The sequence below is a fragment of the Pteropus alecto genome, unplaced genomic scaffold (assembly GCF_000325575.1).
Source record: "Pteropus alecto unplaced genomic scaffold, ASM32557v1 scaffold41, whole genome shotgun sequence".
Lineage (NCBI taxonomy): Eukaryota > Metazoa > Chordata > Mammalia > Chiroptera > Pteropodidae > Pteropus > Pteropus alecto.
Genome location: NW_006430464.1, coordinates 661299 through 682577, shown reverse-complemented (window position 1 = coordinate 682577; position 21279 = coordinate 661299). Strand labels below are relative to the sequence as shown.

Genomic DNA, 21279 nt, shown 5'->3' with positions numbered 1-21279 from the left:
CTTCTTGACTAATGACACTTAATTAAGCTTTACAGCTGAATGGAAGGGGAGTGAGGCAGGGGTCTGGGCGGGCTCTGGGGGAAACACCCGGCCCCGCTCCTCTCGCTTCCTCCCCAGACCGGCCAGCAAGCCCCCGGCCGGTGACTCAAGGTGATCTGGGAGCTGGGTTCTAATCCCGACTCCAGTGACGAAGTCTCCGGGAGGGCGGGGTGCGTGGACAGCTGGGGCCCCTCCCGGTGCAGGAAAGTGGCTCCACTCCTGTCTTTTCCGGGGGAGGGGTGGTGGTGCTGGGTCTCTTTCTCGCTCTGAGTTCAGAATCACAAAACTTCTGCTTTTGACTTGTGCCGAGCACCACCTAACTCAACCTCTTCCTTTTTGTGTATTTCGGGGGGTTGGGGAGTGGGGACAGGTGACCTGGTTTATTGAGGTGCAATTTACACGTAATAAAATTCACCCTTCAGCCTCCATGCTGAGCACTGGCTGTGTTGCTGGATCCTCTGACTTTTCAAGAAAAGCTGGAAATTCAGATTTATGTTGGGACATCACTCAACTGTAAATATTGGCAGTCCCGCCTCCCCACCAAAAAAAAAAAAGAAAGAAAAGAAAACACAACTCTTGGTCCAACACAGATTCTCCTTTCAGTCTCGGTGTCTGTGTCTCTCTGTCTCTCTCTCTCTCTCTCTGTCTCTCTCTCTCTCCCCCATCCCACCCCCCACATGATGCCCAGTGAAAGAAGCCAGTCACAAAAATAGGTATTGTCAGATTGCATTTATATGAAATATGTCCAAGATGGGCAAATCCACAGGGACAGGAGGCGGATGAGTGGCTGCCGGGGGCTGAGGGCAGTGGATAATGGGGAGTGACCGCTTAGTGGTTCTCTCTGACACACGGACTTGCAGCTTGTGGCTTCCGGCTAAAGCCAGATCCTTTCTTTTTGTAGCTGGAGGCTCGGAGGACAGGGACTGACTTGCAGCCACACACCTCCCGCTTTCAGAGAAAGCTCTGAGCACCTTTGCCACCTCCCCCAGAGAACCCCCGGAGTTCTCAAGTCCCCACAGCTGCTGCTTTCCTCTTGGGCATCGTCTTTTCGTGCACGATATGAAAACTCATCGCCTACAGAGAACTCAGCCACCCCGACACCTGGTCGTGGGCGTGGAAATGAAGTTCCACTAAGTGAAGTCACTTGCCCAGACTCACCCACACAGCTGGTACGTGGCAGAACCAGAGTTTGAACCCAGGCAGGCTGTCTCCACAGCCTGTGTTGTTAATCATCATCCAGATATATGAATGAGCAGATGACTGACTGACTGAATGAGTACACGTGAATAGGTGACCGTATCAACGCTACAGGTTTCGGAGAAAGAGGATGATCAAATCTGGCTGAGGTGACAGCATCTCTTTGTTCCTCAGAGGTGCTACAATTTCTTTCTCTCTCAGCTACCTTATAACTAACTCTCATTCTAGTTCTCCGCTCATTCATTTGTTCACTCACTTGTATACTCATTCATTCATTCATTCACTCACTAAACAAACATTTCGAAGTGCCCTGTGTGCCTGGCTCTCTGCTGGATGACGCCGGGACCACAGAATTCATCAAAACCAAGCCCCATATCTCCGTTTTTTTCTAGCATCCCTCCCGGCAAAACTCCACGGAGATTTGCTCACGGCTTGCACCCCGTGGCCCTGCGCTTTTGGGGTTTCCAGTGACTTCCACGTAGAGCAAGCCAGCGGTCACCTGTCTGCCCTTCCCTTACTCAACCTTGCCACAGCATTCCACACGCCGGCTGCTCCTTTCCCAGTCCCCGGATGGCGTGCATTTCTGGTTTTCCTCCTACTTTGCTGGCTCGTCTTCCTGGCTTCCTTCATGAATAGGTCTTTTTGTCCTCCTTGGTGTGTGCAACCAAGGGTGTTCCCGGGTCCCCGTCCTGAACCGTGTCTTATGCTCCGACTATGCACACCTGACAATTTGTCACCTATCACCTGGAGCGGATCAGTTCCCAACCCTCTCCTCAGCTTCAGGCCTGTGCCTCCAACAGCCTCCTGAAAACCCAAGCTCACTGTCTGTCCACATCGACCTGTTCTCAGATCCCACTCATTGTCTGTGTGGTGGCTCCGCTGTCACAGTCCCCTGGTCCAGACCCTCAGGAGACTGATCTTGTCTAGGACCTCGTTCCCTTGCTGCTTCTGAGAGGTCCCATCAGCTCCCAAGACTTCCCCAGCCACTACCTGCTGCCTGTCTCCTGAGCTCCGGGTGTCCGTCTTGTTCCTGGGGGTGGCTACAGCATTATCCTTCACCATCCCACCCTCCGAAAAAGCCTGACCTGGGCCTCCTGCCTCCTCACCCCTCCCACAACCTGTTTCCTTAGCTCATCTGATCACTGAGCCTGTTACAATAGAAGCTTGGGCTTAAAGGCTCATTGCCCACTGTGATATTGTGATTTGTCACGAGAAAGAGACATTTGGTCTTCATCCCTGATTCTGGCACAGAGCTGCTAAAACCCTTGGAATGTTCTCAGTGAAGGGAACGATAAAGGTGTCTTGCGATGTTACTGAGGTGACTTTTGAAAAGCACCCAAGGGTGGCGGGATGGTTGTCAGGGGGAGAGGGTCGGAACTTTCAGTCTGGGCAAGGGACAGGAGCTGGGGGTTGAACCAGTCACCCATGGCCAATGACTTAATCAATCATGCCTATGTAATGAGGCCTCCATAAAAACCCAAAAAGGAGAGCCTTCGGGGTCAGTGAACACTTGGTTACTTGGGGACAGTGGCACTCGGAGAGGGCTTGAAAGTTCCGACTCCCCTCACACATACCTGGCCCTGTGCATCTCTCCCTTCCGGCCATTCCCGAGTTATATCCTTTTATAGTAAATCGGTGACCTAGTAAGCTCCAGCAATTAATCGAACCCAAGGGTGAGGAGAGCATGGAAGCCTCCGATCGACAGCTGGTGGTCAGAAGCACAGGTGACAACCTGGACCTGTGACTGGTGTCTGAAGTGGGGCTGGGGTGGGGGACAGTTTTGTGGGACTGAGCCCTTCACCCATAGGATCTGACTCTCTCCAGGTAGGGTCAGCCGATGTCTGAGAACTGCTTGCCGCAGTGGGAGAATCCCCATCCCCACACACATCGGAATGAGGAGCAGAGCCCCATTATCCTTGTTACCTTGGAACATGCAGCCCAGTCCCTTATACAAGGCCCACGGTTGGGGCCGTGGCTGAGCTTGGCCCGAACCTTCCAGACTAAAAGACAGCAATCTCTGAGAAAGCACGGGAATGTGTTTCCATCCGTCTGTCGGGTTCAACCCACTGGAGAATTTTCCTTAGTTTGGGTCGATATTTGAGTAAAAACGGGGAGCTGACATTTCCTCAGTGGGGGCCTTGGAAGGATGAAAAGGGCCTCCATGCTGGACCAGAGTCGGAAAGTCCCTCCCTTCTTCGCTTTTCTTTCCCCGTCTTCTTCACCCCCTCCCTCCACCGAATTCCTCCCTGCCTGAGTCCCCATTGTTATTAAAATTCCCCTGGGCAAAAGCCAGAAGAGGAGACGGCTTGGCTCGGAAATCCTGGGAGAGGGAGGGACGAGGGACAGCTGAGAAGCCTGGAAGCCTGGCCGGCCACCTGGCGGGCCGTCCTGCTTTAAGGTGTGGGCAGCCAGAATCTGCAGCTCAGGTATGTCATTATTTTCTGTTCCACAGGAAGAATTTGGGCGGCCACCTCTTACTCTCTCAAATCCCCAGCTGTTACCCAAGGCAGCTTGTCCTGGCTGCAGACACGGCATCATAACAATTATATCAATAAGAGCAACGAAGCCCTTGACAGCTGCCACTGAGTCAACCCTCGGCACGAGGGCGTCGTTTCCAGGGCTTTTCACACGTTCCCGTCATTAATCCTCTCAAAAGCTCTTTGAAGCAGGTGTTATTTAAAAAAAAAAAAAAGTCTTAATATATTTAGCTAGTTCTTAATCCTCAGATGGAGAGAGTCGAATTGGTGATCTGTACGAGGCCCCTGTCATTCCCCTGATTTTATTCTTTATTGATCCCCGTTCCTTTACCCTTCAGCTAAGGTCTCCGTCCCTGTGTGTCCTTTGCTACTGTTCTTATGACTGTGTATCCTTGGCTCTTGTCTTTGTTACTGTGTATCTTTTGCTGTTGCCGTTTATTATCACAGAGCTTCTTTAAAAAATTAAGGTGAAATTTACATATCGTAAAAGTAACCATTTCAGGTGAACAGTTCAGTGGCATTTAGTACATTCACAATGTTGTAGTTGTTTTTTTGTTTTTAATTGGTATATGTTATAACACATCGTGGACTCTTGTGTGAAAACGTGTCTCCTTCCTGGACCATCGTATTTAAAATAGCAAACCCCCCACTCTCTCTGACCCCAACATTTCCTATCCTTCCACCTTGCTTTTTTTGTTTTTTGTTTTTTTGGCCACCAACAGTCTATTTCTTTATATTTTTTATCGCATGTCTCCCTTGGGAAAAAAAAAAAAAGCTCTACAAGGGCAGAAGATTTTGTCTGTTTAATTCATTGTTTATAATCTGTATCTACAGTAGTGCCTGGCTCATGACAGGTACAAAATATTTGTTGAGCAAACAAAATCGTATTCACCAACACCCAGCAGAAGTGTCTGCACACGTCAGCACGGAATAAATGTTTGCCAAGAAAAATAAATAAATACGACACCTTTTGGACACCCCCGCAAACAGGTGGTCATTGACACTCTAAGGTAATACTTTGCAGGGAACCATGCGATTGGTACAAGCATTTGACATTTATCCTCGTAACGATGCTATGTGGAAACACTACAAGCCCCGTTTAACCGATGAGAAAAGAGACGTGTTGAATTTTCTGACTCGTTTGAAGCAGGCTTGAGCATTGGACCACTGCATTCTGGGTTCATGGCCAAAAACGTAACAACAGCAAACCGCAAGGGGCCTTGAACAAGGGTGCTCGTGGAGGAGACAGGACAAGATATCTGATGGACAATAGGGCCCGGGTGTGGAGACCCCCTCGGGATACGAAACCGCATCACTCGAGGCTCTAGAGAGTTGTTGATATGTAGTGGGCGTGGGGATTCAGACACTGGGAATATTGGCAGAGGCCAGATGGTGACAGAATGTGGGGTGTAGGTAGGGATAGGACATTTGGGAGGCCCAAACTGTGAGAACAAACCATTATGAGGAACCATTATGAGCTTAGCTGTGACGAGTCATTCAGAGGGGCATAGAAAGCAGTCAGCACGGAAGACCGTGGGCACGAGAGAATAGTTTCAGAATGAAATGTCATGGGAGTCTAGAACCTTCCTGAGTACAAAAAGTAGGAGGATCTGGAACATTAGCAGTGAATAAATACCCCACGCGGGGTAGGGTCTTGTCAAGGTCGGCTCGTTCACAGGACACAGAATATTGTTGGGCCAGGCCAGAGGTGGGTTTATCTCAAGACAGTTGGGAAACATGGAACGTGTCTGAGTTGGGACATGCGGGGGGCTAGAATGTTTCAGGAATGGCGTGTCTGGGAGACCATGATGCTGGAACACTCTGGGAGGGGCAGAGGGGGCTGGGCCAGCCGAGCAAGCGGGGCATAGTGGGAGGAAGGAGGCAGGTATGTCAACCCAGCTTTTTATTGTGGGCCCTTCGTCCATCTCTGCTTGTGGGCGTTCTTGTTTTGGATTGTCTCTCGGATCCACGAAACATACTGGGAGACTCGCGTGTAGACGCCGGGCCGGTCGGGCTGCCCGCATGGGAAGTCTCCCCAGGAGACGATGCCGTGGAGGGTTCCGTTGCAGATCAGGGGGCCCCCGGAGTCACCCTGAGTGGAGGGGAGAGAGGTGGAGTTCTTGCTGGGACTGAACTGAAGCAGAGACGGGGACTTGTGGGGAGGAGGTGCACGCGGAGGCAGAGACAGGGATGCGGAGAGACGGTGGGGGATGGCAACACAGCAAGAAATGGAGGGAGAGAGAGAGAGAGACAGAGAGAGAGAGAGAGAGAGAGGGAGAGACAGAGACGGGGGAAGACAACAGAGAGAGAGACAGAGAGACAGACAGAGAGAGGGAGAGAGACAGAGAGACAGAGAGACAGGCTATTTCTTTATATTTTTTATCGTACGTCTCCCTGGGGAAAAAAAAGCTCTGCAAGGGCAGAAGATTCTGTCTGTTTAATCCATTGTTTATAACCTGTGACTCAGACTCGGGTCCATCAGAGAATCCCACAGCTCTGGCTCGTGTGACGGTTCCAGGACACATGACTTCAGTCGGTCTAGTGAGAGTCATGCTCGAGATGTTTATGGAAACTATTGGAAAAGGCATGCGCTCTCTCTCCAGCGGGATTGCTTAGAGGGTGGGATGTAAGCCCAAAGCTGCTGGGACCACCTTGTAACTGCATGGGAAGAGCTTCAGGTAATTGAGAATGAAGTTGAAACAGGAGAGAAGAGCTGAAGAGACAGTCCTAAACACATTATGTGTGCACCTGGATCCATCCGTGCCTGAAGCAGCATCCCCCGGACTTTTCACTTACGAAAGCCAGCGTTTGGCTCAAGGCAGTGTGAGGTGGATTTCTGTCACTTGCAACCAAAAGAATCCTAACCTTTATGCCTGTCAACACAAGGATCCGGGCAGCTGCTGTCAGTCAAACCCGGGGCTTAGGATGAATTATATTTGCCACCCACGGATATACTCATTCCCTTTGGTCTTGGCCCTCCATGCTAGGGGATATCTCACCTTACAAAGACTGGTTCCCCCAAGCCGAGAAGCAAATCGTCCCCCTCCGGCACCTGTGTCCACCTCCACCCTGGCCTCTCGTCTCGGCCCCTGGCGCCCGCCCCCGCCGCCCCGAGCCCCGCCGTGGCCTCACCTCACACGAGTCCTGGCCACCCTCTTTGGTGCCAGCGCACAGCATGTTGGGTGTGATTTTCCCCGGATATTTCTGACGACACTCCTCATCCGAGCGGAGCTGGATGTCGGCACATTGTAAGGTTTTGGGGTAACTCACTGGGGAGGAGAGAGAGGAAGATCTCTAAGGATATCTGATCTGGACAGGCTGTGGGGCGGCAGTTCATTGGGGGGGTCAGTGAGAGACAGAGGACAGAAGAGGAAGATGCGGGAAGCGGGGGGCAGGGAAGCAGTGGGAAGGGGGGTGGGCACGCCGGGCAGAAAGACAGAAGCGGCCGGGACACCGCGAGGGACGTGAGGGTGACACCGAGAGCTCTCGCTATGGAGATCGACGTCATCGTCACACGCATTTAACTTATATACGGGGGACAGAGCTGTCTACATTTTGCTATGTTTACTAAGTCTATACTAAATACATACCTCTCCATAGATCAGTTATTTTATAAATTGCATATGTGTGTACCGAAATAGATGTATGCATAACATACCACTTACGTACACACCTATCGAAATAAATACGTCAATAATTTAGAAAATGAATCCAACTTTTATAGTTTGCATATTTACCTACAGCTGCATAGTGATGTATAGTTTTATAAATACGCAAATATACAATGTATACTACAATATATACTATCGCTGTCACTATAGTATGTAAATATATATATTTATAAATTTATATAAAGGTCATATAAATATATACATGATCTAGAACATCTATATAATGTATGACTTTATATATATAATGTATATAAAGGATATATATGACATGTCACTTTATATATAAATTTATATTTATATAAAGGATACATTGTGTTATATGTACTATAAGGATACGTAAAGGATACATTGTGTTAGACGTACTATGTCACATAAATATAAATATATTTTTATGTATGAAGGAACCCTCCGACCTCCCCTCCCACCTCGGCCCCGGTCTCTGCACTCTGAGAGACCTCGGGCCCCCTGCGTGGGTGCATACCCTGGGGGCTGGTGGTGGTGCCCCAGCCGGACACGCGACAGCCGGTGCCGGGGGGGAGGCAGTCTCGGTAGGAGAGCGGCAGGACGCGGATGTGGCTGGTGGACTGGACCGGGGACTGCAGCTCCAGGAGCATGATGTCGTGGTCGTGGTGCAGGTGCGTGGGGCTGCTCTGGTACTGCGGGTGGCGGATGTGGCGGACCACGTCCCTCACCTGCTCCCCGGCCTCCACACGCCCCAGGGCATGCTTGCCCAGGTAAACTCTGAACCCGCTGTGGATGCAGGAAGGGGGCGGTTAGAGGACAGCCTGAGCCCACCTCTGTCTCCGAACTCCTCCACCCCGCCTTCCTCGTCTCCAGAAGCATCTCAACTCCACGCCCAGCCAAACCCTCCGTGTCCACCCCAAACCTCTTTCTCACCCGTTCCCATCCCGACCCCAAGTCCAGACTCATGCTCAGCTCCAGCTCCAGCCCCCGCCCCCCACGCCAGTCCCCTTCTCCTCCCTGCCCCGGGCTCCCCTGCGCCTACATACGTCTTCAGACAATGCGCTGCCGTGAGGACCCATCTGGGGTGGACCAGGACCCCCCCGCAGAGCAGCCGCCCCTGCACGAGCAGGGCTGCTTGCCAGGGCTGAGAGTGTGGGGGGCAGGTGTAGCCGCCTGGGAGAAACCCGTTGGTCCCATTGGTGCCATTGAGAATCTTGGGATACTCCTGAGACGTGCCTGGCGAAGAAAAAAATCTTAGCGAATTGGGGTCCGGGTTGAGGAGGAGGCTTTGAGGCGTGTGGTTCCCGGGCTTGGGGCCAGGGTCAGAACTTGCTCTAGGTGACCAGCGACTGACGATTTGTTTCCTGTCCCCTGGGAGTTGCCATTCTCTTAAGTGACGGGGACGAATCAGGGCACAGAAATGACAAAGTCCTTCTCCGTAGGAGTGTCACACCCTCCCCTAGGCTGGAAAGAAGAACTCGCAGGAGGAGGATGCTTCCGGTCGGGTAGCAGAGATCGGACTTTCTCCCCATCCGCATTTTCCGGTAACCACTTCCAGAGGACGCTTGGGGTTGGATTTCAGAAGCCGGGAGGGAGACAAACCGACACACCCAACTCGGCGGCCTCCGTCCCTGCTCGCGACACATTTGCAGGGCGCCTCTGCAAACACCGGCCACCGGCTCAGCTCTCACGGCGGCGTGTGCCGGACTCTGTCCTCAGACCTCCGCTCCTCCGTCCCCTCCACCCAGCCCCTGCCAGCCTCCCGTCCCTCAGACCGGCTCTCCTTCGCAGTCGCTGGCTTCCTGGTTTCCTCTTTAGATCTGCACCGTTCCGTACGGTAGCCACCGGCCGCGTGTGGCTGTTTAAATTTAGATCAATTGAAATGAAATTTAAAAAGTCAGTTCTTCAGTCACACTAGTCACATTTGAAAATGCTCAAGTGGCCAGGGGCCACCATAGTGGACGGTGCAGATATAGGACGGAGAGACAGATGGATAGATGATAGATAGACAGGCAGACAGATGATGGACAGATAGACAGAGAAATAATCTACTGACTGGCACTCGGAATCTAAAGCTTACATGTCTGGGTCCCTATTGATTCTGAGAGCTCAGCTCACATGTTACCTCCTCAGAGAAGACATCCCTGCCCCTCCTCCCGGCCACCTGGTCTAATATTGCGCCTCCGAGCTCCCCCGTCACCCCCTCCAATTCATTCTCAGATCTACCATCACTATTCACTTCTCTTTATCTTTGTTTACATTTCTGTGTCTTTAAAAAAAAAAATCTCCCCATCTGGACTGTCAGATCCACCGACAAGGCACCCTCATTGCTTTGTTCAGTCCCCGCATCCCAAGCCTGGCACCTGGCACGGCGTCTGGCACACAGTAGGTGCTTAACCAGCGAAGGGCGTGTGTGCCAGGCACCATGCCCAGCATCGGGGGCACAGCAACCGACATTGGGACGGAGAACATCCAGCCTGAATGAGGGAGGGATGATCTGACCGGAGGGATGATCCCACTACAGATCGCCAGCCTCGGGCCTCTCACCTCTGGAGGAGCGGAAGTACCAGTTTCATCTCCCGCGGGGCAGTGGTAGGATGCAGTCAAATTCTACATCTAAGACACGCACAGCACTCAGGAAGTGGGGACCGTTACTACGGACTACGACAGGAAGTCCCCAGCTCACGGCCCTCCCTCGCCTGCAGTAGCAAAGGGGTCAGTGTGGCAGTTCTCAAAGTCAGGTCAGGAGTCACGGGTGGGCACGCGGTCCCTTGAGGTGGTACGGGGATGAGGCGTAAGTGACATCGAATTGCATCCTCGGAAACTCAGTCAGCGTCCAGTTCTCGGTCAGTGCTGATTTGATCGAGGAGAAGCTCCCACGATGGAGCAGCTATGGTTTTTCTAAACACCTCTCTAATCCTGCTGAGCTCATTTCTCAAAACCAAAAGGGAGCAGAACCCCTCGGCCCACAGCCTAAAATTCATTAGGTTGAACCGTCTGCAATCGCAGGTAAAAAGGGTCGACGATGGGCGGTTTTAGGTGGTCCGACCCAATAAACATATCATCTTCGTTTGACTGTGCGAGATTTATTTTTTTCTCCTTTATCTATAGCGAGAGATGCGGTTTTCCACTTGGGACAGTGAGATCAGCTTTACTCTTAATATGCTTTAAGCAAAAAAAAAAAAAAAAAAGGAGTCTAAGCGGACCATTAGGTCTAAAAAAATCATCAGGATGGTTTGCCGAGGTGTGAAGTCCAGGATGTGGGGGACAGGAGGGGACCCTGGCTCAGACAGGGCTGCCCGGGCAGGGCTCTCCTGCCTCGAGAGTCTTGGGCTTTTCAGCTGTGAAATTAGGGTAATTATAGTCCACACGCCTCTCGCGGCTGCTGGGGACTCCACAAGCCAATGCATGTGGAGCTCCTGGCCCAGGGCGCGGCACTCAGGAGACACGCAGGAGTCTTAGGACCGTGGCCAAAGGAGAGAAACCACCCTGCCTCCAGGTCAGGGGTGGTGCTGGGTGCCTAGTGCCTGGGACCCCTCCCTCCTCCAGGTCTCAGCTCGCGGGTCTGGTCCCTGGGGTGCCTTTCGGGCGGGGAGCCACCAGTGGAACCCCTGGCCCCCCCCACTGGCCCCTCGAAGCCCGCACCTCGTGTCAGAGTTGTAACTAATGATTAGGGTAATTGCCTGAACGTCTGCAGCCGTCTCCGCTAGGCTGTGGGTGCCGGGAGCGGGCGCCGTCACTGCTTGCTCAGCACCCGGCACCCAGCACACGCCGCCTGCCACCCTCGAAGCTGTCGCTGATGGAACGAGTGAGTGAATGAATGATGCGTGAATGGGGTTCCGGGGTTTCTGGAGAACTTGCCTGCAAAGGCGGGGAGGGAGCGGGGCTTACATGTGAGGAGAGGACCAACTCCGGTAGGTTTGGGCTCACCCCAAGGATGAAAGGAAGAACTAGAAGGTTCTGGAAGGGGTTGAGAATGGATAGAAGATACTACTAATAAAGCGGTAGTGTCGGCTACCTTTCCACGTCTTCTGGCTGTCACGGGCTCAGCCCATGACTGGGGGTTACCTCGTTTTAGCACTTGCAACAACCCTTTGTGGAGGTGACCCGTACGTCCGCATTTTACAGGTGCCACGACCTTGGCACAGAGGAGCGAGTTACTGGCTTGCAGGGGCAGCGTTGGGATTTGACCTCACGTCTGCCCGACGGCCCTGATGAGCTGATGAGCGAGGCCAGGTGGCCTGCGGGGACGCAAGGGACTGGGGTCGGTGGGGACAGCGGGCGGGGCCCCCACCAAGAAACCAGGTCGCTGGAGGATAAGCAGGAGGGTCTGGGGGCTGTCCACGCCCCCACCTGGCCCCCGCCCCGTGGCCTGGCCCCTCCTACTGCTGTCTGGCGTGGCCGCCCCGCCCCTCCCCCTTCCCTCATGCATTCTTACCTCCTGACAAGGCCACGGTCAGGAAGGCCATCGCTGAGGCCAGGGGCCATGTTGCTGAGGCCAGGGGCCACATGGCGGCTCCGGGGTGAGGGCAGGGCGCGAGGGGCCTGAGAAGTTAGAGAGGGTATTGAGGGCGGCGGAACCCCCATCTCTGAGCCCCCCACCTTTGCTCCTGAGCTTTGCCGCCAGGATCTCCACTCTGAGAACTCTGACCCAGGAATCTGCAACCTCTCCCCAGATTTATGGGGGTGGGGGGCAGTTAAAGGGCACTAGCTTGCCGCCCTGGACCTGGACCGAGGTGGCAGGCACCTCCAGCCCCGCCCGCCAGCAGCCTGGGTCCTCGGTCCCCGCTCCAGCCCCTGTCTCCTCTCCCAGGGCTGCTGCTGACTCCTGGTCTCAAACCAAGCTGTCTCCCTGCGTGCCGGCACCTCTCCATCCCTGACCGAGTCTCTGGTTCCCCTCTCCGTTTTCCTGACTCAGCTGTGCTCCCACTTTCCCCATCCCTCCTCACCTGTCCCTCCTCCCCGTCTCTCGGCTCCTCTCCTCCAATGCTCCAGCCCCAGCCCCAGGCTGACCCTACCTGGGCGAGGGGCCTGGAAGAGCTTCTGCAGCCAGCTGCCTCCAACTTCAGCCCCAACCCATGGCTTTTAACCCCTGAACTCCCTCCCCCAGGGCCCTCAGCATTTCCCGGTTGCAGGCCTACCCCCTCTCCACCCCCAATGGCTCAGCAGGTTGATCGCCAGGCACCCCCAGTGTGGGCTTGGCCCTCCACTTGGGGGCGGAGCTTCGGGACAAGCTGGGACCCAGACGCTGCCCCACCCGAGCCTGACTTGAACCCACTGTGAACTTGCAGGCTGCGGGGCCCATCTAGAGGGAAGGGGAAGCCTAAGGTTTCCTCCCCTAAATCTACCCTAAGTCCCCATGACCCTCCCCTGTAACATAAACCCATTTTCCGTTCCACGTTCCAATATCCACTCCGACCCCACGCACGTTCTCCCAGAAGGCCATCTCCACAGCGTCCCAACCTTCCTGTGAGCTTCCGACCACGTCCCTCCCGCTCCGGCCTGTCCCTCTGAACCCGCCACAGCTTCATCTCAAGCTCATCCCTCCACGTCCAATGCAACACCTCTAAATTCCAGCCCTCGGCCTCGCCCCCTGCCCCTGCGCTTCTAGAAGACACAGGGATGCCCAGAGTCCTTCTCCCATTTATCCACCGCATGCCACACCCAACCGTCGAGCGCAGGAAGCGGGCGTTCGCCCAGGCGGCTGCAAGTCACCCGTCCTTGGGCCAGGATGGGGGTAAGGGCTGGGCCCGGGGACGCAATGTTTGGGGGAAGCAGCGTTTTGGATAAACAAACGGCCTTTTTGGAGCAGGGCCAGGTCGGGTGAGGGAGTCCACGGGCGCGGAGGTGGAGATGGAAAGTTCTGGGGGCTGGGGTGAGGGGCCGGTTGTGGGAATGAGTAGGTGTCTCCTGGAACCGTGGCTGGGTGGGGCTGTGAGTTAATCTTAGGGGGCGGAGAGAGCAGGATTAAGGATTGAGGAAGACAAAGGTAGGGAGGCTGGCCTGGGGACCAGGTGACATTTGGAAAGAGACAGAGCAGTGGTGTCACAATAAGGATAAGGCGTCGAGATGGACCGAGCCTCAGAGGGACAGTTCCCATCCAGACTGGCGCGGCCGTATTTGGGGGCCGTTCGCGTCGGGCCGTAGGCATCAAATGTAGCGGCGACAGATCATTTTTAAGAAAGGACCTAACCTTGACTCTCCCACGTGTACGAAATGGACATACGTCTGAGACATGATTCTGGATCATTAGTAAGGGATGGAGCTAGCAAATGTGGCAGAGAACCACACGGGCATCGGTGATAAGAAATGCTGAAACAAACTTATAAATAGAACCAAAATTGCCTTATTCCACATGGGTGGGAGGGAAATTCATCGTGCTTGCCCCTGGCCAGACTCATTTGCACGGTTATGGACAAGAATTATTTTTGCATTGCTATCCGCTATCTATGATCTACAGAGTTGAATGTAAAGCAGCTCGAAGACAGGAAAAGAAGCAGAGAGCCCCTAAAATCGGGTAACCCGTCTAGTTTTCCATCAAAGACACAGGTCTGGGTCTATCTCGGCCTCTTTTATCATTTTTTCCTACACTCGGAAGAAGAGTGTGTGGTCGGGTTTGGCGTGGGTCCGACGAGGGCGGCGGGAACGCAAGCATTTGGGGAGGAGAATTTGGGGCGAGGACGGGGTTGGAGTTGGTTTGGGGGATAGGACCGGGTGGCAGAGGGGAGAGATCTGGGGATGATGCCATTGACGGAGCCCTGTGGGTTGGGGCTGGAGGTGTGGCCGGGACCGAGGGCTTGGATGGGGAGGCGTTGGAAGGCGGCTGAGATGGCGTCGTGCGTTGCTGTTGATCCTGGAGCCTGGACGTGCAGCTGAGCGGTCTGCGTGGGCGTGGGGTTTGGGTGGGAATGGGCCGGGTCATGGCTGCGAGCTCCCCTCAGGGTGACAGAAAGCCACTGTCCCCTCCCACCTTGGAATTCCCCGGGGTTCACAAGGCCGGACTCAGAGTTCACGCTTCTCCCACAGAGCAGAGTTCATTCTGGGTGATGGGTGGGAAGTCGGGGTACCTGTGCCCTCTGGTGGCCCGGGTCCACATTTCCACAAAAGCCTTCCTCACTTGAGAAGGGCTGGAATCTGCAGTGGGGGTGGCTGGCTGGGGCATGCACTGGAGGGTGAGTAGCAGGTCAATGCTGGGATCAGTGCTCGTGATTGGCCAGGGCCCGGGCCGGAGTACGCTCCTCGAAGTGAGGTCACGGACCCCCCGAGGGCTGGGTGTGTTCCACCACCCCTCACTTGATCCATAAGACAGCTGGAGCCCATGGGGGACAGCGAAAGTCACACACCAACTCGACACCGAGTCCAGGTGTATACTGTCTCCTAGATCAGGTTCCCTCCGCCCCACACTCAGAGAGCAGGACCAGCAAAAGAGACATTGTTCCTAGTGGTTTAGGGCTGGAGCTCTAGAGCTGGGCTGCCTGAGCTCAAGTGACACGGTCACTCTGTGCCTTTGCGTCCCCGTCTGAAAAAAAAAGAGCAGCGCCTGCCTCCTGGAGGAGCACTAAACAGTCGAAGAGGCTTAGCCCAGAGTCTGGCACGCACCTCGGGCCACGAAGGTGCTTGTTGAATGAGCGAAGCCGGGAGATGGGGGGCAGCCTGGGTTCCTGGAAGCCCCACCCTAGCTTGGCTTCAGAACGGGGCTCTTTGTCAAGCTGGAACTGGAAATTCTGGTTAGAGAGAGCTGGCTGGGATGAGAGCCGGCCCCACACCCAGGCCCGGAGCGGAGGCCCCGACACAAACAAACACGAAGAGGAAGGGCGGTGTGGGGGGACGGATCCATACCCCCAGACAGACAGACAGACAGACAGGGTGGGCGACAGAGGACAGGGGAAGGGCAGAGAGCAGGATGGACCAAGGCGCAAGGCATGGGAGGCAGAGAGATGCCCCGGGGGGCGGAGAAACCAGACTCAAGACGCACAAGTTGTCCAGAGACGGGAGCTCCTCAGAGCTGCATCCCTGAACTCGGGAGGTGGGTCCCTGTCACCGCCTCTCCCGTGCAGCCGCGGCCTGCCATTTCCACTCATCAGAGTAGCAGGAACTGGCAAGGTCAGTCCCGCCACCCACCTGCGTCTGCCCACCTCCTCTGCACCCCTTCCGATTTCTCGCCACCAAGAGCCCGCACCTCCATCTAAGACAGACGGCGTCCCCGTCCCCTGCCGTGGTCTCCCTGAGGACGCCGCTCCCGCCAGCAGACCTTGTGAGCAGTCCCATTAAATAACCCGCAGACGCCCGACGATGCCCACCATGTTCCATTACGAGAATAAAGCAAACCAACCCTCCTCTCCACCCGCATGCTCCCCTGGCCCGATCTTTGCTCCCCTTTGACTGCAATTCTTCTCTACAAAGTTGGCTCTGCTCGCGGTCTGCAACCCCTCTGGAACGTTCTCTCTCAAGCCCACTCCGGGCGGGCTTTCTCCCCCGCCGCTCCGCCCACCATGACCCCGTCTGGGGCACCAGTAACTTCCACGTTGTGGAACCAACTCCTTCGGGTTCGTCTTACTTGAGTTGTCGGCGGCGTCTCCCAAGTGGATCCTTCGCTTCCTGTTTCTGTCCTCGGCCGCTGGGACGCTACACCTTCCTGGTCTTCCTCATCATCCACTGGCTGCTCCTCGCTCGTGTCTGGCGCTGTTTGCTCCTCGTGGCCCCGAAGTCTACGTGGTGGAGCATCTCAGGCCTTGGCACCGGATCCTCTTCGCTCTTCTGTTTACACTCACTCCCTCAGCGACCTCGTCGGGCCGCATGGCTTTAAATACCAGCCGCGTGCTGACAACTCCCAAGTCTACCTGGCTCTAGAACCCTCAACTTAGCATCCGGCTGCCTACTCAACATCCGCGCGTTCTCATGCGGATTCCTGTCCTCCACCCGTCTCACGTCCCCGACGAGCCCCTCCTGCCGTCCCCGTCTTCCCAGCGGACAGGTCGCTCCGTCCTCGCATTTCTCGAATGCCTTCGCTCAGACCACGCGGGGGTTTCGCTACTCGTCCCCGTCAGCCCTATCTTCAAAACAGGTCCAGAATCGGACCATTGCTCAATGCCTGCCGACCTCGCCGCCCTGGCCCCTCCCACCCACCCTCGTCTCCTTGTAAGCGTCCTACCTGGTCTCCCTGTCCCTGTCCTTGTCCACCTACACTCTCTTTGCGACACGGCAACCAGAGTGACCTTTTGAAAAGTAAGTCAGGGCAGGTCACTCCTCCGGATCCTGCAGTGCCTTCCGTCTCGGAGTGAAAGTCGAGTTTCCTGCTGGTGGTGGTGGCCGACGAGGCTCTAGACCGCCTGGCCCCAACCGCCCCCTGATGTCATCTACCACCCCCCGTGAAACTCCCGTTCCGTACCTGCGGTTCACGGAGCGGCAGGAACCCTCTTCCAAAGCGGATGTCCGTGCGATGTCTTCCGTCCTCATCATCCTCTCCGGGAAGACTTCCTCGGGCATCCCTAAGACGGGTTCGGTGATCCGCGGAAGGACCCACGGAACTCGGAAAAGCTCCTGTTCTCTTGGTCTACGCAGGCGGGGTCCGGGAGGGACCAGCTGTGAGCGTCCTGCTGTCCTTCCTCGGTGTATTCGGGGAACCGATTCTCCCAGCAGGGCCGACACGTACAGAGCATTGCCCACCAGGGGAGCCCACCTGAGCTTTGGAGTCTGGGCATCTTATTGGGTGCTGGTCACGTAGGCACAGCCATCTGCCTTCATGACTGACTTTAATCTCCAGCCCCGTCAGAGATCGAATGCCCTGAGGCATTTGATAAATAGATAAGTAGATAAATAGAGACAGGGTATTCCAGGGGTTTAGCGGCTACCTCCCAGAACCCAGGCAAGGCGAGGGCCAAATTTATGTTTTCGTAATAACGTGCAGTGCTTGGACAGCCCAGGTCTGCTGAATTAGCCTTCCAGAGCACAACCAGCCACTTAAAATCGCACCCCTTCCCTGCAATCCTGGCACGCACCCCCACGTGCGAAGCTTCGTGTTTTACCTACCTGTTTCTTGCCTGCCTCTCCTCCAGACGTGAGCTCCCCACGGGCAGAGGCATTTCTCTGTTGTGTTGCTGGAATAGTACCTGGCACACACAACAGGATTCAATAAGTATTTGCTGAACGAATGAACGAATGAACGAACGAATGAATGAATGAATTACGGGCATTGTCGAGGCTGTGGGGAGAGAGGAATCCTTCTTATCTGGACAAAAACCTGCTAATATTCCAGAGATATCTATAGGTACAGAAGGGGCATGCCGCCTGTCAAAAAAAATGTATGACGGAGACTTTAACCTAGACAAGAACGGGGAGAGCCTACAGGGGGCGCCCTCACGCCCTATGTTTCCAGGGACCCTCCCTGGTTGTAACTGTCCCTCCTCTTAGCCTCTTTTTCCTCTCCCGAAAGCACTTCGCCCGCCTCTGTCCAGCAGCGGGAGCTCAGATGCCCAACTCCTAACTAGCTTTGCAGCTTCTCTCACGCATTTGAAATGAAGGAGGGAACTGTGGGGAAGATCACGGGAAGGTGAGAGAGAGAGAACAAGGTGGGGCCGGGGTTATAGGATGGTTAAGGAGGTCTCTGCTCTCTGGAGGGTGTTGCTTCTGGCGTTTCAAAGGTGTATTCGCCTTAGACATACAAGAACAATGGATGAGGCCGGCTGGAAACCCTCTCGCTCGTGAAGATGTCTGCCCCGGGGCGTGACTACCCATCACGCCTGCCCAAGTCGGGATATATGGTCAGATCACTCCATGAGCTTACTTTCCCTAGAACCCGTATCCCACCCCCCAACCCGCAATGCGGTGGCTTGTGTCTGCACTATTATTTTGTATACCAGCAAGAAAGAAAAAGGAGCCGTTGATTAAATTACGATATGAGGCTAAGACACCATCGGTTAGTTGGAAGATGCCCTCCACTTTCAGAAACCCTAACCACGTGAAAGGAGCCTGCATCCAAGAAGCAATGAACCACGGGATGCAACCACCACAGCCGGGAGCGTGGGTTGGAAACCGGACAAAAGCAACCTTCATTTTTTCCTCTCCACTTGACGGAAGGAACGCAGGCCAGGAATGACGGCGTGGGCTGTGTCCCCCAACGCACAGGGCGCCTGAAGTCTGAAGCTACACAGCATGTCTGCGTCGCCCTGAAGAAGGCACAGCTTCTGTTTCCCAGAAAGGCCCCAGGCCTGCCACGTCCATTTCCCAGAAAGGCCCCAGGGCTGCCACGTCCGGGGGCTCTGGTCCTGTGCTGTCCCCCAGAGCACACAGCAAATGGACACTGAACTCTGCAGCTCCCACACGGACCTCGGAGAAGACAGACGCCAAGACCGCCAGCTTGTCCCCGGGCAGAGCTGTCCGGCCGTGACCTCGTGAAGGTTTAACAGCTGTCTGGGTGACGAGAGAAACAAACAAACAGAAAGCCCATGATCTGCAGCATTTGTCACTTTCTGTGGTGCATACTCCGCCTTGGGCTGATAGCCACCGACCGGTGTGACACCACTGAGCACGGAGCCGGAAGGAGAGATGGCGTGTGACAGGTGGGAGGCGATAGACATAAATAACGTCGAAACATAGGTGGTCGTAAAAATAATTAGGGAATTGAACACGCGGTGTAAATATATATGCGCCTTACTGTTAAAACGTACAGCTGAAACTTACCATTAAAAAAATAAATAAATACATTTTTAAAAATATTCTTTAAAAAAAAAACCCAGGAATTGATGAGTTTTGAGTACTGACTGACTTTGTGTTTCATACACCTTGTTTCATTGTGCGTGGACGTGATTTGGTTTTTTAATAATGACCGTGTTTAGTAACCCACTCTCGAAATTCATGAGAATTTGCCAGTCAGCACTCCTGGCTGGTGTGAGCTGGCTCTGGCACACGTGGGCCTGCCACCCAGCCCTGGTCTACTGACCTGGTCACTCATGGGGACTCTCTACTTTTAAATCGTTTATCGTCTCTTATCCGTCACCTCCTGCTAGAATGTCAGCTCTGTCGTGGGAAAGCATTTAGTTTCGTCTGGCTTGTTAACAGCTCCATGTCCAGCACCTGGAACAATGCTTGGCCCACAGTAGGTGCCCGCTAGATAGACCAGTGCCTGGCGCATAGTAGGTGCCCGGTAAAGGAGGCATTGGCGTATGGAAATGAGGAGGCTGTGATCCGTAAAATGATGGTTTAAGATAAATCGGAAGCAATGCAGTGTGACAACACATTTTCTGAGGGTGCGTGGCGTTTGGGGCCATTTGGGTTAGCGTCTGTGGGGAGGGAGGAAACCAGGGCTGGGAATGACAGGTGGACATAAATCAACCCGATGAGAGCCGGGCTCTGCCAGGACCTGAACCCCAGAGTGTGTTTAACTCAACTGTCCTCGCCGGAGATCTGACGAGGGGAAAGAAGGCTTCCCGTGCGCATAGGATTTTCCAGGAAATGGACATCTTTGCTCTCCCTGCCCGGACCTCAGCAGTCCCTGCTCACCAGGAGGCTTGGGGAGGGGCGGTCCTGCTCAGGGTGACACTGTAAACCCGTGGGAGGCGGGGGTCTCCTGTACATCAGATGCAGTGATGGGGAGGGAGACCCCCCCGGGGAACAACAAGCCCTCCCCTCTGCCATCGGCCAGTGTGGCTCCCCGCTGGGCACGACAGAGCCCCGTGTGCGTGTCCATTGGGTGAAGGAAATGAACGGAGGAATGGAATTTAGGATTATTCAATTTTTATTATTATTCATCTGTTTTTTAGAGACACCAAGGGTTTTGAAAACTGTCTTCTTCGGGACGCGGTGCCAGTCCGGTGACGTCGAGCCTCTGTGCCTAAGGGGTCGTGACGTGGTGGCGCTGCTGTAGGTAGGGGCGGGCGGAAGGGAGCGCCCGAGGGAGCTGCTCTGGGAGAGGGGGGACCGAGCCAGGGGTCAGGGTCAGGATGCTGGGGGCCCTCCAGGATCTGGGGGCGGAGGGGTGAGGGTGAGGGGGCCGGACGCCCGGGTCTCGCGTGGAGGGAGCAGGTCTGGGGCGGCACGTGGGCAGCGACGCTTCACCGCAATGGCGATCATTTGCTCTGCATGGTTTGCTGGATCCAGGTGTGGTACTTGCACAGGTTGGTGTAGACTCCAGGGTAGCCGGGCTGGGCACAACGCTCCATGCCCCAGGACACGAGGCCCTGGAGCTGTCCTCCGCACACTAGGGGTCCCCCGGAGTCTCCCTGTTGGAGAGACAGAGACAGCTGTGGACAGATGGCCGGGACCATGGGGCGGAGACGCGGAGGAACGAGGGCTCGGACCCCAGCGGGGGCTCTGCGGACATCGGCCCCGGGGTGGGGGGTCACTTCCTCCCCTCGTCATTGGCTCCTGCTGGGTCTCACCGAGCCCCTCTTTCCCCCCAGTCTCCATCTCCGGGGGACAGAGCCAGGTCTCCAGGCGTCTACACACAGCGACGACAATGACAGCAGCGGTCAGAGCGCTGTGCGGACGCTGCTCCGAGCTCTGTCCCTGAATTCCGCCCGCGGCGCCAAGCGGATGAGGAAACTGAGGCCGGGAGGGGTCGGGTCCTCTCCGAGGGCGCACGGCTGCGAGGCAGCCTGGTCTCCGGGGAGCCCCGGCTGCTTTGTGCTCCTGAGAACTCTTTGGTACCCAAGTCCCAGCCCCGAACGACCCCCTCCTCCAGCTCTCCCCCCGGGTCTCACCTGACAAGAGTCCCTCCCGCCTTGGGAGACCCCTGCGCAGACCATGCCCGGGGTGATGGCTCCGGGGTAAGCCCTCTGACACTGCTGGTCCGAGGAGATGTTGATGTTCACGCACTGCAGAGGGTTGGGGTACCTGGCTGGGGGGGGTCACCGAGGGGTCATGACTAGGGTGACCTAGCAGCAGGGCCCAGGGCTGTGAGAACCCCGTCTCCTCCCCCAGACCAGGGACGTGAG

General features: G+C 55.2%; 2 protein-coding genes across 2 annotated transcripts in view; both read right to left on the bottom strand.

Moving 5' to 3' along the window:
- Positions 1 to 5616: 5616 nt before the first annotated feature.
- KLK13 (kallikrein related peptidase 13) lies at positions 5617 to 16834 on the bottom strand. Its single transcript, XM_006905093.1, has 8 exons — positions 16737 to 16834; positions 15906 to 16056; positions 14948 to 15072; positions 11787 to 11893; positions 8395 to 8584; positions 7866 to 8134; positions 6846 to 6982; positions 5617 to 5805 (listed from the first exon to the last, which is right to left on the bottom strand). The coding sequence occupies exons 1-8, from the start codon at positions 16832 to 16834 to the stop codon at positions 5617 to 5619; spliced, it is 1266 nt and encodes a 421-aa protein (XP_006905155.1).
- A 3578-nt stretch (positions 16835 to 20412) lies between these two features.
- KLK14 (kallikrein related peptidase 14) overlaps positions 20413 to 21279 on the bottom strand; it is a 3810-nt gene continuing 2943 nt past the window's right edge. The window contains 2 exon segments of the mRNA XM_015592087.1: positions 20413 to 20565; positions 21046 to 21257. Of these exon segments, the coding sequence (XP_015447573.1) occupies positions 20413 to 20565; positions 21046 to 21257 (365 nt within the window).

Excerpts from the sequence above, each read along its gene's own strand:
- KLK13 (XM_006905093.1), bottom strand. The coding sequence starts at position 16,834 with ATGCCCGAGGAAGTCTTCCCGGAGAGGATGATGAGGACGGAAGACATC. Across the intron at positions 8,585-11,786 it reads GACCGTGGCCTTGTCAGGAG|GCACGTCTCAGGAGTATCCC; the intron begins GTAAGAATGCAT and ends TTTCTTCGCCAG. Across the intron at positions 5,806-6,845 it reads GTGGCCAGGACTCGTGTGAG|GGTGACTCCGGGGGCCCCCT; the intron begins GTGAGGCCACGG and ends CCCTCCACTCAG.